This window comes from Bactrocera tryoni, chromosome 1 (genome assembly GCF_016617805.1).
Source record: "Bactrocera tryoni isolate S06 chromosome 1, CSIRO_BtryS06_freeze2, whole genome shotgun sequence".
NCBI classification, from domain to species: domain Eukaryota; kingdom Metazoa; phylum Arthropoda; class Insecta; order Diptera; family Tephritidae; genus Bactrocera; species Bactrocera tryoni.
In genome coordinates, this window is record NC_052499.1 from 10,508,176 (window position 1) to 10,524,664 (window position 16,489).

At 38.6% G+C, this 16,489-nt stretch overlaps 1 protein-coding gene across 5 annotated transcripts in view; it reads right to left on the reverse strand.

Annotated features, from left to right (window-relative positions):
- The window catches only part of LOC120781839 (low-density lipoprotein receptor), a 398,201-nt gene extending 382,642 nt beyond the window's left edge, over nt 1-15,559 (reverse strand). Inside the window, exons 1-2 of one of the 5 annotated variants that reach the window (XM_040114061.1) lie at nt 15,436-15,559; nt 13,431-14,060 (exon numbers count right to left, since the gene is read on the reverse strand). In XM_040114061.1, coding sequence (XP_039969995.1) covers nt 13,431-13,914 — 484 coding nt within the window. In that variant the 5' untranslated portion in view covers nt 13,915-14,060; nt 15,436-15,559. Of the gene's footprint in view, nt 1-13,430; nt 14,061-15,183; nt 15,250-15,435 lie in introns of those variants that run through there. The other 4 variants (XM_040114064.1, XM_040114081.1, XM_040114070.1 and 1 more) reach the window with 4 other exon arrangements.
- Between the last annotated feature and the right edge of the window lie 930 nt (nt 15,560-16,489).

Here is a 16,489-nt window from a genome sequence, read left to right on the forward strand (position 1 = left end):
TGTGAAGCCATTTAATGTCACAATATCTTAAAATAATCGAATCTCCAAACTTTTCTCGCAATAATTCGGTTGTTGCACATGCTGTATGGCACGTTTCCCCGTCTTGTTGGAACCAAATGTTTTCAAGATCAAGTTCTTTCAATTGCGTCCATAAAAAGTTGGTTGCCATCGATCTATATTGTCTCCATTCACAGTGATGGTGTCACCAGCTTTATTTGGAAACCAACCACACACACACCAAACTGTGAATTTCGGTGAATTTTTTGGTTTTTTGGATAATTTGTGGATTTGTTTCGCATCAAAATCAACAGTGTTCTTTATTTATCGCACCACTCAGATGAAAGTAAGCCTCATTGGAGAAGATGACTTTTTTAAAGAACTCATTATCGTTTTCAGTTGTTCCAAGGCGAAATCAGCAAGCTGTTGACGCTGGACCAGTGGCTTCAGTTCTTGAGTGCGAACAGTTCTGTACAGAAAAATTACAAAAAAAAATATCGTTTTTTCTGACGTTCCGAAAAATCTCTTAAGAAATCCAGCAAAGTGATTGCGCTGCAATGTTCATCAATTTGACATTTTACTCATGTAAACTGTGAGAACACATGTACATAAAGCCCCAGCTACTTGCCGCAACATTTACTTTTCCAATATCTACTTTTATCACTTTTTAAATACTTACAAAACCGACAGTATTACGTAACTTGCAGCAACTTGATTAACTACGCAGGAGGTGCATAGCAAAATGGTAACTACAAAATGAAGCGAAGAGGGTGCGGTTGGCGGGTTGGGAAACTCAATAGGAGACGCACAACTGAAAAGCCACAAAAGTTGACAATTTATAGCAAGAAAGCGGAAAGGAACGACATGAAGCCAAAGTAGAAACTTTTAAGGCGCCAAATTAACATGGGAAATTATGCAGACGAAATTTCGGTACAGTGTGGTAGCGCGGGGAAGAAAGTGAGAGCATACAACGCTGATTAATATGGAAAGTGCTACGCAAACATGTCTGCACGCTTAAAGGTGACACGTGATGAAAAGTGCACAAAACAATTTACGCATGTGTGTGTGTGTGAGAGAGTGTGGTAAGTTGAGAAATTTGAGGGGAAAATGCAACGCTGGCAACTTAATAGTTAAATGAAGTTGGCAAAAGTTTTATCAGAGTGTAAAAATGAAAGAGTCAAAATGCCATGGTGTTTTGTTGAGCGCGCTTAGCGCAACAGACGGACACCATTTGAAACAAGGGTTAAAATGTCGCATGTGGCGAGAGTTGCAAGCGCAAATAAATCTGCAACTCGCAACAAAAGCGTGATATACACATGCAACACTCCAGGTGAGCTTAAGCTATGGAAAAGCAAGCACTACAGCGACAGCTTGACGGGCACAACAGCAAGCGAGCACCGGCTATACGCGCAGAAAACTACGATATGTGTGTTTGTGCTTGTTGCTAGTTGAAGCGCACATGAACTTTTTGCAAAGGCTTAAAAGCCCCGCACGCGAACTTGTGTAGTCTGTATGTGTGGGCGCGCTAATCTCAGCTGCAGGTGAAAATGATAAAACGGTGTAAACAGTTTAGCGTTGGAGGGCGTGAGTGAGGGGTTAAAAGTTTCACCATGCTTTATGCGATCGAAGCGTGCATAAATTAGAGTGTAATGTGAAGAGGGCAGGGAAAATGAGGCATCCTTGGGTGCAACATAATTAATAGAGCACTTTTAATCTATTAATTATTCGACTATATTGCAATTGATTAAGGGGGTACTCTAATATCGATTTTTTTTCTGAGTTTGACTAGTGGGCAAGACGATAATATCTCCTGTCATCTAGCAAACAGTCGTCGCACTCGCGACTTGACTCCCACGTCACTGTTGACAGTCATAACTTCGAAATCCGATAATTCCGTCTATCTTGGAACCAGTATTAACAGCAACAACAATGTCAGCCTGGAAATCCTACGCAGAATAATTTTTGCCAACAGGTGCTACTTCGCACTGAGTAGGCAATTGAGAAGTTAAGTCCTCTCTCGGCGAACAAAGACCAAATTTATAAGTCATTCATAATTATTGTCCTGCTATATGGTGCAGAGGCATGGACGATGACAACATCTGAGGAGTCGACGTTATGAGTTTGCGAGAGAAAGGATTTGCGGATGATTTATAGTCCTTTCCGCATGACAAATGGGAGTATCGCACTCGATGGAACGATGAGCTGTACGAGATATTCCACGACATTGACAGCGGCTACGCAGGCTAGGACATGTCGTGCCGGCAGAGGAAGAGCAAGACCTTCACTCCGTTGGAAAGGCCAGGTGGAAAAGAACCTTTCTTAGCTTGAAATCTCCAATTGTTGCCACCTTGCGAAAGAAGGAAAAGCTGTTGTTAACTCGGCTATAACCGCGTAAGTTGTGTCTACGCCAAGTAAAAAAAGATAAGAATCCGGCACAACCATCGACATCGACTGCAAAAAGAGTTCGATTCAGTAAGAAGGCAATGCTCTGTGTTTGATGGGATCAGAAGGTTGTGGTATATTATGAGCTACTAAAACCTGGTGAAACTGTTAATATGGTACTAATCGCTACAGACAACAAATGATCAATTTGAATCAGGTATTGATCGAAAAACGATCAAAATGGATCAGAAGACCCGGCAAATTTATTTTGTAGCACAGCAATACAAAGCAAAATCAGGCTAGGATACAATCGAGGTACTTGGCTGGGAGCTGCTACCCCACCCGCCGTATTCACCAGACTTGGCCGCTTCAGAAGCCGAAAATTAAGTGTCTGATTTGCTTCAAAAAACGAACATTTCTATTGGCATGATATGCATATATTGCCAGAAGGGTGGGCAAAATGTATAAAAAGCAATGGTCAGCTTGACGAGCTGAGTCGATTTAGACAGGTTCGTCTGTCTGTCCCTCCGTTTTTTAGATTTCAATCTAAAATTTTGTATACATCCTTTTCTCACTAAGAGCCTGTTCTTTTATCGAAACTGCTTATATCGTGTCACTACAGTATATATGTACATATGTTAGTCGCCATACAAACTAACCAATCAAAATCAAGAGAAAGATCTTTTTATACACTTTAATGCTATAAAAAATGCGCGTTTGTAGAATTTTTTTCGTTTTCAACACAAATTATTATTATTTTTTCAACAAAATCATACATTTGAAACTTAAAAACTTAGACAGGTGCGATGTAACACCTGCTCGTATTAACATTTGACACCTAAATAATATATACAAATAACATACACACACATACATAATGTATAGAAGAGATAATAAAAAAAAACGTTTAAAATAAATAATAAATTCCAGAACTATTATGACAATTTTTGACGTCATCACAATGACTATAAAAATGCGAAACATAAGCGGATTATTTAAAATACCTGTATATATGTGCATATGCTCATATAAGTTTATTAGTTTGCATATTACTGCAATATGCACTTAAAACAAAAAGCGCGAAAAATGTTTGAGTGACATAAAAGAGAAGTACAATATTTGCAAAGTTGTTTTCATGTGGAAAATATTTTTTAATTGCACTAGTTATGTATGTCTGAGTATATCGTCACCTAAAATGTAAAATAACGTAACATCACTTTTCCTAAGTTTACAGGCGAGCGCAATACGATGAATAGAAATCACTCACATTGAAACAGAATTTGAGGTTTGGTTATAAAATGGTTATATCTTCTTCTTCTTAGGAGGATGGAGTCATGTGTAGAAGTTCACGAAAGTGAGGAAAGTTCTCTGCTCGCCATTCACTTGGGAGTGGCCAGAAACGATTCTTTTTCACATGGCTCAAGCAGCTCACAACTTCCGGTCTTTGACCAAGTATCCTCTGGGTAGCCTAAGAACATCCGTTCGAAGGCGAGCTAAAGTGAGAAGGCGAAACATCCTCTGCATAGGGTTGTGCGCTGGGTTTGAGACCCGCCACGTAAAAAAAACACCTCCAATGAAACGGAACAAGCCGAAATGGTTATATATTGAAGCAAAATTTGAGTTTTGGTTATAAACTGGTTATATATTGGTTATCAAAGAATTATATTGAAGCAAAATTTGAGGATTGGTTATATATTGGTTATCATTCTGGTTATTAAAAGTTTATATATGGGTCAACATAATGGTTATATGTTGGGTATTATATCCGATATGCGATTTTCGATTTTTTTTTTATAACATGCTGCTTTGCATTTTAGGTAACGTTAAAGATATTATCATACGCTGCCTGCTTTTCAATATTTCGTTGTCTTTCTTTTTCTAAGAATCTTATTTCATTTCATTTTTATCATGTGCATTGTGTTTAATTAAATTATTTATTAACAGAGAAGAAGCATTTTTTTGCAAATATAGGCAAAAGTAAGTGGACTTTGAAAGTAAAACGAGAACTTGATTATTTGCTTTGCTCAGCCAGGCATTAAGGTGTGACTTGTATTTTTCCTTTCTACTTCATACGATCCTATAAGTAGTTCTGTTGTCAACGCGGTGGCGCCTTTTTTCCGAGATCTTGCAGGAAATGACGTTCTAATAACCGAGTTTGGAAATTAATGAAAATAGATTGTTGTTTGCTCGAACAAAACCACGTAACCCCTTAATTAGATAAAGCAACAGCACAATTGAAGAGTCCTCGACCTGACACATAGATAGCGCTACTAGAATTAAATCCATATGACAGCCCTAACCTTCAAAAGATGCTTGTATAAATTTGAAACTGACGGACCATTAGTTTGTGCATTATAGCACTTTGAGTGAACCAACTTTTGTTATTGTGAAAAAATGGACGAAAAGAAATTTCGTGTGTTGATAAAATTCTACTTTTGGTAGAGCAAAAATACAGTTGAAGCATAAACTTGGCTTGATGACTAATTTCCGGTCAATGCTTTAGGAAAAATAACCATTATTGAATGATATTTCAAGTTTGCAGGTGTTGAAATGAGCACCTAAGACGGTGAATGCAGTGGGCACCCAAAAGAGGTTGTCACCGACGAAAACATCAAAAATTCCACAAAATACTTTGGATGACCTTGAAGTGAAATTGTTCCAGATAACAGTCACTCTAAAGTTATCAACTGAAGGTGTACATCAAATCATTCAGGAATATTTGGGTATGACAAAGCTCTGTTCAAAGGGGGTGCCACGCGAGCTCGCTTTGACCAAAAACAACGACGAGTTGATGATTCGGTGCATTGTTGGGCGATGTTCAACCGAAATAAACCCGAGTTTTTGCATTGAAATGTAAAAATGAATGAAACATGTCTCCATTATATCACTACGAAGTCCAGTCGACAGTTATTCGTGTGGACTACACACGATGAACCCGCTCCAAAACGTGGAAAACCACAAGAGTTCGCTGGCAAGGATATGGCGTCTGTATTATGGGATGCGCATGGAATAATTTTTATTGACTACCTTGAAAAAGGAACGACCATCAGCAGCGACTATTATATACTGTTTTTAGACCATTTAAAAAACGATATCAGCAAAAACCGGCCGAATTTGTAGAACAAGCAAATACTCTTTCACCGCACAAGTCAGTGAAAACGATGGCAAAAATTGATGCTTTGGGCTTCGAATAGCTTCTGCATTCACCGGGTTCTCTTGATCTGGCTCACAGCGACTATTTTCTGTTCTCAGATCTCAAAAGTATGCTCGCTGAGAAAAAATGTTCATTGAATGAAGTGGTAAAACTAAAACTAAAACTAAAGCCTATTTGGAAGCAAAGGACAAATCGTACTGTAAAAATGGTATCGTAAAATTGGTGGGCCGCTAAAAACAGTGTATCACCCTAAAAGGGACCCATGTTGAATTAAAAAAACGATTTTTGCCAAAAGACAAAAAACTTTTTTTACCATGGTGGGCCGGAGACTGTTCAATTTACCTGTTAAATATTGGTTGAAGAGAATTTAAATTCAAGATTTTCATATAGACGTGAGGCGAATTAAATGATCACTTTCACTTCAGTAATCAATTGCAAATCAAATACCACGTTCGAGGCATAGGACGTTTTCCATGGCATAAGGTTGAGACGAAAAATAAAATCCAGCACTGAATGTGAATATCACAAAACAAAGTCACATATGAATGCTTTGATGAACTAGACTCCACAGTTTTTGAAATATCGACTTGAAGTTCTCCATGGAACCACAGATATCGGAACACTATAGCGCATAGCTGCCATACATTCCTTCAATGGAAACTTATGGACTTATTTGACAAGATATGTCAACTATGTATATTCATAACATAATCACTATAAGAAATGCACTTGTGAAGCATATTATAGCCTCGCTACAGCCAAAGTTACTGTGTTTTCTTGTTTTTTGTTGCTGCCGTCCGTAAATATTTCACATAGCATTGACCACGCTACTTTCGCTTTTTATTAACCCACTAAAATACTTGCACCAGCATATAAGGATGTTCACATTCTTCAATCAGTTCAAGGCTAAATCATCATGCAACCACACAAGTCGTTGGCTGTGCATTTTTAACCATAAAAGGCAACAACCTGCCGCATCAGACATTCCGTCACCATAATTGGCACACCGGTCATGGATGCGTTGCAGCCAACGCAGACATACTTATATAATGTACATATGTGCTGCAGACAAGTATTATATGTATATATAACCAGAAAAAACGTTAACTTCGGCTGCACCGAAACTAATATACCCTTCACAGGTGCATTTCTTTTAGTAACTATATGTTCAGTTTGTATGGAAGCTATACGCTATAGTAATCCGATCTGAACAATTTTTTCGGAGGTTATATTATTATCTTAAGCAGTAATCCATGCCAAATTTCGTGAAGATACCACGTCAAATGCAAAAGTTTTCCATACAAGCCCTTGATTCCGATCGTTCAGTTTGTATGGCATCTATATGCTATAGTAAGCCGATCTTAACAATTTCTGCCGATATTACACTATTTCTATGAACAATAACTCATACCAAGTTTCGTGAAGATATATCGTCAAATCAGGAAGTTTCCCATGCAAGCATTTGATTCCGATCGTTCAGTTTGTATGGTAGCTATATGCTTTAGTTAATCGATCGGAACAATTTCTTCGTAGATTACATAGTTGCCTTAGAAAATAATCTGTACCAAATTTCGTGAAGATACATTGTCACATGTGAAAGTTTTCCATACAAGAACTTGATTCCGATCGTTCAGTTTGTATGGCAGATATATGTTATAGTGGTCCGATATCGGCAGTTCCGATAAATGAGCAGCTTCTTGAAGAGAAAATGACGTTTGCAAAATTTCAAAACGATATCTTAAAAACTGAGGGACTAGTTCGTATATATACAGACGGACAGATAGAGAGACGGACATGGCTAAATCGATTCAGCTCAACATACTGATCATTTATATATATATACTTTATAGGGTCTCCGACGCTTCCTTCTGGGTGTTACAAACTTCGTGACAAACTTAATTTACCCTGTTCAGGGTATAAAAATGTTGAGCCTTCGACAGCAGACTTCGCTGATTTCGTATGCGCCTAAGCCTTGCACTGTAATCAATGCCATATATTAGCCATAAATTATGCAATTTCTAATAGGAAATGCAATTTCACAATGGTCCAACTTGCCATTTTCAGATATATACGTAACATATACATACATATAAAAGGAAGAGCAATTTGTTTTAGTATTTCTTGTGCTTTTTTTCATTGTGCACTTTAAAAAAAATAAGCACAGTCTGGCCACACTTATCAAGTGCAATCAACTGAAGAGGACTGAGAAACAGAGGGTAATGGGAAGGTAGTAAAGTTATGGCTACGCTGTTGCCGTGCACTTCTTCTTTGCTTCGGGCAGATTGCTCTTAACTTTGCGGCTTTCGACACAAGTGCAGAAATGAAAAGAAACTAGAAGCGAAAAGATCAAAAAGGCTTTGTGACGCGCACGTGTATCAAATTTTGGCACAAGCTTTAAAATTCAATATGTGTGTGTGTGTCGATGGCAGAAGAATGTGCGTTTGTGTGCAAAGTTAGTTAAGTTGCACATTGTGGCTGGCTGGTTGAAAGCATTGCAACATTTTAAGGCATTTGCGCGCTCGCAAGTGTTAATTGCAACAAATGAAGCGTTCAAAGAAAAAACAATCGAAATTTTTTCCATCAAATTTTTTACATTTTTCATATAATTTTGTGATCTTAAATATATGCAAATATTTATTTATTACAGATACATTATCTTTATGAAAAAAGAATATCAGGTGCGGAATATCGCTTCTGTGGGCACAAAGCACCGGAATTTTAGACAAATGTACCTTGTTTATAAAGAGTCGTATAGTGATAGCTGCCACAGTAAACATATGTATTCTTAAGTATGTATATACTTAAGCAGTTGAGTTCTGGACTGGGAAGTTCTCTGGCTGTCTCCGGACCGAAAAGCCACCAACCAGATCCATCATGTTGTGATAGACGGAAGACACGCCTCCAGTGTTTTAGACGTGCATACGCTCCGAGGTCCTAACATCGACTCAGACCACAATCTTTTTGCAGCCATTATTCGCACCCGCCACAAGGAACGTTCAACGTCAAGAAGCTGCAATCACAACAGACAGCCGAACGATTTTCTATTCGACTTGCTCCTGCTCTCGGAGCGCACTCGTCAACAACTCGGTAAAAGGGAACTGTGGGAAGGCATTTCAAGCTCCTTACGTACAGCTGCAACCGCAACCATTGGTTTTCGGTAAATGCAAAAGAACAGCTGGTACGATGAGGATTGCCATGTCGCGGAGAGAAAACAGACTGTCTGCCTCGCAACGTTACGATGGACCACAACACGTGCGGGATGGGAAAGAAACCGAAAGTTAAAGAGGGAAACGAAACCATTTGCAGAGAGAGAGAAAGAGAGAGGCCGAAATGCGCGTGGATGAAGCGCTTGACAAATTGGCCGACAAGGGTAATGTTCGAAAAATGGCGGCGAAGAACTGATAAGGAGCATGCATCAGCTTCTTTGTAAAATATGGTCGAACGAAAGCATACCCAACGATTGAAGTTTAAGTGTGCTCTGCCCAATCCACAAAAAGGAAGACCCCACAATCTGCGGTAACTGCCGTGGGAAAAGTCTTCTAAACATCGCAATAAGCCCAACGCCAACAAACAGATTGGGCCTTATGATTGTAGCTTTAGACCTGGAAAAACAACACCCGACCAACCATGCGCCAAACCTTGGAAAAGACTCGTGAAAGAGAATCGCCACACACCACCTCTTCGTCGATTTCAAAGCTGCTTTTGACAGCACGAAATGGAGCTGCCTTCATGCCGCGATGTCTGAATTCGGTATCCCCGCAAAATTAAAACGGCTGTTTGAACTGACGTTGAACAATGCCAAAAGCTCAGGTGATCGGGAAGGATCTCTCCGAGCCGTTCGATACCAAACCAGGTTTCAGACAACGCGACTCCCTATCGTACGACTTCTTCAATATGCTGTTGGAGAAAATAATTCGAGCTTCAGAACTTAATCGAACAGTTACAATATTCTATAAGAATGTATGTACAACTGTTGGAGTATGCCAACGCAGAATAACTCTTGCCAACAGATGCTACTTCGGACTGAGTAGGCAATTGAGAAGTAAGGTCCTCAATTGACGAACAAAAACCAAACTCTGTAAGTGCAGAGGCATGGACGAAGACAACATCTGATGAGTCGACGTTACGAGTTTTCGAGACAAGGATTCTGCGAAAGATTTATGGTTCTTTGCGCGTTGACCCCGGAGAATATCGGCTTCGATGAAGCGATGAGCTGTAAGAGATATACAACGACATTGCGAATTAAGAGACAGCGGCTGCGCTGGTCACGTCCTACGTATGGACGAAAACACTATAGCTCTGAAAGTATTCGTCGCAGTAGCCGCAGGTGGAAGCAGAGGAAGAGGATGATGAACTTCATACGAACATCGAACAAGAAATTGCAGCAGTATCGGTCGATTTATGCTTGAAAACCGGCGTAAATTGAGATCAACGTCTAGACTGCAAAAGAAATCGAGGCATCGAATGTACTTTCACAGGAATAAAGAATCTTATTGAAAACCCTGTTAGAACTAGAACTACGCGCTTTCAGCGCCAACTAGCGAAAATACTGCAAGACTTTTTTGACAACCCATTATATAAATAATTCGGATGACGAGACGAGTTGAATTCCGAGTGACTGAGTGAAACTTGGTTCCGTATTCCTTTTGACTCGTGTGCACAAAGTTTCGAACTCAGACCGGCGGCTTAGTATTCGTTTCATTGGTCAGATGTTAAATTTATCAAAATCTGTGGTTCATCAAATTGTCACGGAGCACTGGAACATGCGTAAGGTGTGCGCGAAGATGGTCCCAAAAGCGAGTGAAAGTGTGCCAAGAAAATTTGACCACATGTGAAAGTGACCCCTAATTTTTGAATAACGTAATCACAGGTGACAAGACATGGATCTTTGAGTATGATCCCGAGACAAAGAGGCAATCTTCCGCGCATTTTGAGACGACAGAGGAGATTTAAGCAAGAAGTACCTCGGTTCTCAAGGCTATTCCGGAGAATGCCTTACGTGAAGCCTTAAATGCTTGGGGAACAGCGCTGGCAGCGCTGCATCAACGCAGAAGGAGCCTATTTTGAAGGTTTTTAAAGAATTATAACTATTGGCTCAATCAATTTTTTAAAATCGACTCAGTCCTATTACTTTCCGAACAAACCCTATATACAAACTGACCGACCCAAATCAATGTAAAGCTATTTTTATGCAAATTTAAATACAATTATAAATAGACGACTTTTAGAGAACAGCACAACTAGACACTAATTTAACTTTCCATATCAATTTTATAAGTGTCTCTCTACAAACACAATACCAACTAAAACTTTAAAGTGTTTATTCATTTTTAAGTTTTAGTGTTCAGTAAAACAATTTAACACCTCTGAACTTGTAACCTCATGAACTTAATTAATAACTTGTGCTCTTCATCACAGCTAAAGGCCACACAAATATATTTATACATATTAATTTTAAAAAATTATGTAAGCATGTTTGTAGGTTATAATACATATGGACTTATGCAAGCAGCGCCAACTATACGCTAACTCAATGCTCGAGCATCGGCTGCCACTTGTTGCTCCTCTGCACATTCAACTGCCAGCACTCTCGCCAACTGCTGGCTCACTCTCCAACTCATACTCACTTTTATACAATTGCAGCGCCTGCTTTGGCGCTCTGTTGGGGAAGACTGGTATTGACTTTTGAATGTGTACCCCTCGCTATGCCGCGCACCACACACTGCCGAGCAGGCATGGCACATTATTTCAATGCCGGCCGGTATTTTCGATAATTACACTACACACTACTACGAAGTGAATGGAGTAAAAAAGTTTCACCAAATAGTAGATAACTCAAAAGCAAAATGCGCAAGTCTCGCTTACTCAGTGAAGTCAGCCAAGCGAGGTATGAAATGTGGTTGATTTTTGGCGGCCAGTCCGACAACGGAGAGCGGCAAAAGCGGCAACGTGGAAGTGGATATACATATGTATGTGCAGCGAAATGCAATAGTATAACAAAATGCAGAAAACAACTCGGCAGACATGCCAGTAGACGCGAAATGACTTTGAAGAATGCAGACGCTTGACAATTACCAAGCGCCAGCGCTGCAGCGCGCTTACATTTGCGATAGTAAATAAAAAAGCAATAAAAAATTCAACAAAAAAAGGGAATACAACTCAAACGGAGCACCAACAACACAAACCTGACTGCATGAAGCGTGTTAGCGGCAGAGGCTTTGGCAACTCGTGTGCAGCCAGTGGTCGAGGCAGTTTGACGCAGCCACTATGTCGGCGCTGTCTGCGTACATATGTATGTATGTATATTTAAGCGAATAGCTGGTGGTTGTGTGTGCTGGGAGTGCAATGGCTGCGTTGTCGGCTATTTTTATACACGACCAACTAAAATAGATTTTCAAATACTTAAGTACCTACATATAGTACACATTTATATGTATGCGAAATGGACCACTTGGCCAGCAAAGCTATGAAAAAGTGGCGCGAGTTTTACAAATATAGAAAACATTTGTGGTGGATACAGATAAAAGATATTAAGCAAAAATTATTTCAAATATTGACCGTCGCCTAAGGTGTCACTTACACAAGAAAGAGATCAGGTCGAAAAAATATTATCGTTTCTATGACCTTGAGATAGAGACACCACTGCTGATTATACTGCTATTGAGAGAAGAATGGGTCCGCTAAGGGAGCACGAAACCTTCATAAATCTAGACATATTGTTAGACTTCCCATATAGATAATAGGTTAAGTTTGATGGCTGGTCCAGAGACACCAAATTACATTCGACTTGATTACCCTGCAATTGAGAGGAGAATGGATGCGCTAAGAGAGCACTACACCTCCATAAATCCAGACAAATTGTTAGACTAACCAAATAGACAAATGTTAAGTTTGATGGCTAATCCAGAGCTCAACTAGGACTTATATATGAAGTATTTTGTGAAGCCTTAAAAATAGAAATCTTGTAATTCGAATTTATAAGTCATCAAAGCGCCTTGTGACCAACAAAAAATTCTATTTCCATCAGTTCGGTGGGATATCTGTCAACTACCAAGTGTTTGAGTCTTAATATCGCAAAGGCGGAACAATCTAGAAGGAAGTGCTGAGATGTTTCCACTACGTCTTCTTCCACACAGCGTCTGCAACTGAAGTCCGGTAAGAATTTCAACCTTACGGCGTCCATGTTGCCGATAGGGCAATGATCTGTTAGAACACGCACTACCAGGGAGAGGCTAGCAATACTGTAGAGAAAAGAGCTCATTGAATGTCTACCACTCAATCTTGGTCCAAAAGTATCTTGCAACAGCGCATGAACCGTTGGTAGCCTAGCGCTTGCCAAGCTCAGCTATCCAGTGAAGGAACACACGAGGAGAGGTTAGCACCGACCCGTTTCCATATTACTGAGAGCGGCATTAGGTTACCTTTTCTTGGCAGCTCATCAGCTTTACAGTTGCCTGCGATTCCGCTGGGCTTGGCACCCATACTCGTCGTATCTCAAAGTGACTCGTTGCTGCTGATAACGAGGTTTAGCATTCCTTAACCAAGCCTGAATGTCCGGTTAGTGAGCTTAAGGCTAGTATTGACTATCAGGGTGGATAGTTACTTCTCTGAAGGAGACTCCAATCTACTGCTACCTTAATGATAACAACCTCAACTTTAAGAAAGTTCTGCAATAGTCAAAAAGTCTGAAACTTAAGTTGAAAGAGAGTTCCTGATAATATCAAATTTCGCACTCTATACATTATCTTTAAGACAACTTTAGGTATTTTTATACACCCAACAGTTCTGTGCAAGTTTGACGTTCTTGAGAATTCATAAAATTAACACTCTTTCTAGACATAGTAAATATAATAGAATAATACATAACTACCAATAATATTATTCTTTTTCTACTCACCAATGCTAAGTGGTGTGCCAATTTTTCCGGAGACATTTAGAAATTTAAAATCGAAATTTATTAAATTTTTGCGACCGAAAAACGACATTGAACCACTGCCGTCGCTGACACTATTCGCCGCAGCTGCGCTGTTTTTCGATGACTTCCTCGACGACGTGGACGTCACAGGTGGGCCGAGTGTTGTGGCAAACGAATGTAATTTCTCCAATAACGTGGTAGCGTTTAGCGCACTGTATGGTGGACCAGCTGTGGCGGTGGGATCCGTGGTACTCGCAGCGGCGGTAGTTTGTACCGGGCCAGCGGTAACAGTGCACAATTTACTGATGCTGAGTATGCATGTGATAAAGATGAAATTTGACGAAGTAAAACTGAAACTGATCACTTGTTGGATTTTACTCTGATAATTGCAGCTGCTACTGAAAAATTTGCTAATTTTCGGCGGTTCGCTAGCGTTCGAGGCTGTTGTGGAAGACAGTGTTGCCATTGTATGTGAACGATGCAATTTGAAAATGTCTTTTAGCTGTACTTTAAACAATTAATATATTCACTTAAATTGATTTTTCTTTTGCTGAGTAGAATTTATTTATATAACACAATATGTTTGTATATTGAGATTGGCACTTATTGACTCTGGAAAAAAATAATTACTGGTGATTTTTTTTTATTATTATTTTTCTTTGATAATTTGTGAATTTATTGTACAATATTTGCATAATATATAGTATTATAATATTTTTTTTATAAATAATAATTTTCAAATAATTTTTTTAATAAAAATATTTTTTTTCATAAATAATAATTTTGAATTAATTTTTTTTTAATAAATAATTTTTTTTTATATTTTTTTCATAAATTATAATTTTCAATAACAACGCCAATTTTATGTAGTGCGTTGTGTTTTTATTAGATTTTTCATTAGAATTTCACTTGTGATTTTTTAAGCATACACTATTTCGTTTCAAACCAAAAATTTCAAGGAATTGTTTGAGTAATACTTTATTTTGGCATAAACCATATGGCTTTGCGCACATGAGCCCGCGTTTATGTAACCGAAACACGCCGATTTTAGATCAGTATTAACATTAAACTAAATAATAATTGACGCCAATTAATAAATTGCACTTTTATAACTCCGGCTTAAATATGTATATAGCCCACATCAGCTTAGAGTTTACAAAAATTAGTAACAAAATAGCTGCAAGTCAAAATGCAGCATTGAAGCCCGATAAACAAATTAACAAAATACGCAAACTCATGTTGGCGAAATGACGCACGGCGAGCGAAAACGAGTTAACACCGCAAAGCAACAAGTTCAGCGAAATTTTCGTATGGCCAAAACAGACACAATCGAAAGACACAGATAATTAAAAGCATGCCAGATATTTGAAAAAGCCAGAATGAAACGCAGAAACGCACACCGAAAGTAGGTAAAGCAGCACAGCGCGTTAAAGCTGCATAAAATCAGAGATAAATATAAAAAACAAAATATTAAATATAAACAAAAACAATTTGTGCTCCAGTTCGCTTAGAGTATGAGCGGCTAGCGGTTAAGGTCTCTAGCGCGTTACGCGACGTACGCAAAAATCATATTTGTAAACCGTTACATAGCGCGATCGCTGTGATAAAACGACACACATTTACTACGAACGAAATCAAAAAGAAAGCAAAAGCGCGCACTTATTTGCCGTTTCATAAACGTCATGTGTCAATAAACTTTTCCAAGTTTTTGCCGTCGATTTTTCCCCCAACATACTTAGCGAATGCGCTTAATGGCAGACCGATAATCACAATTAGTTTTGCACTGAAAACAACCTGTTTATGCTTTGCCACATTTAGAAATTGATTAACAACAACAACACACAATTACTTTATTAATTTATTACAACATATGTATTTTCACGGTTATGTGATATATCATACGCTTACTTATATATACATATATATGTATATGTATTTTATTCTTATTTTGCTTTTTTTATGTGATATTTTATTCTCTCATGCGCACCGAACTGTAAATTCCAATACCGAAAACACACGTTACGCACTCGAACCGTAGAAACCGTCGTCGAACACGCTATTATTACCAACGATTTCGACACGAGGACGCACAACAAACGACTAAAAATTCAAATTTCAAGAGACACACGCCAAACAGCACTTGGCTACGCGCAACAGATCCGCTGAGCGACGGTGATACAACGTACATTTAGACCCACCAGCCAACAAGCTCTACTACAAGTTTCTCTATTTGTACTCAACACATAGGAGCCGGTTCCATGTGATCGTCGAAAATATAAGGCAAGATTTTTACGCTCACCTGTTAGCCAACGCAAGCCCACAAGCGAACATGCATTATCACACGCGGGCATATATGAGTATATCTAAATGAGCAGCACTAATACGCACACTCTTACTACCGACGAAAGTTAGTCGTATTAACTGGCAAAACTGTTTTATGCTGCAGCTCTTTCTTTTCGCTCTCGCGCAGTGATAAAACTTCTCGCTCACAGTGTGATATCGCAAAATTGCTTTGACGGAGTACACGTGGTAGCAAAATCTAACAACAATAATAAAGTAGTATTTGCAATGCTTATTTTATATGGGATATATATCTCTTATTGCATCGACAATATAGTTTAGGAGAGCATAAATCATTTAAGAGTAGCTTGCTTCTCTTTTTGATCGTTTAATTCCTTGACTGTTTATGCTTAAGTGATATCGTAAATTAATGAAACAACCAACTTGCACAGTACATAATGTGGCCTTTAAGTTTCTATCTATCTATCTATCTATAAAATATAATAGTTTTTTTTGAATAATTACATTTTTAATTGCCTTAACGGTTGTACGTGTTTTTTTCGCAGCGACTGTATGTTCTAATGCAGTGATGCAGTTATATCTGTTAGGAAAGTTCATTAATGCGCGGAAGATCATTGCAACAGGAAACGGTTAGAGTTACCATGTTATACTATAACTTACTAGTTCAAAACAAATTTTAAATTTTTAATCAAAAAAATAATAATGATTTTTAAAACCACAAGCTAAACCCAATTTTCAAC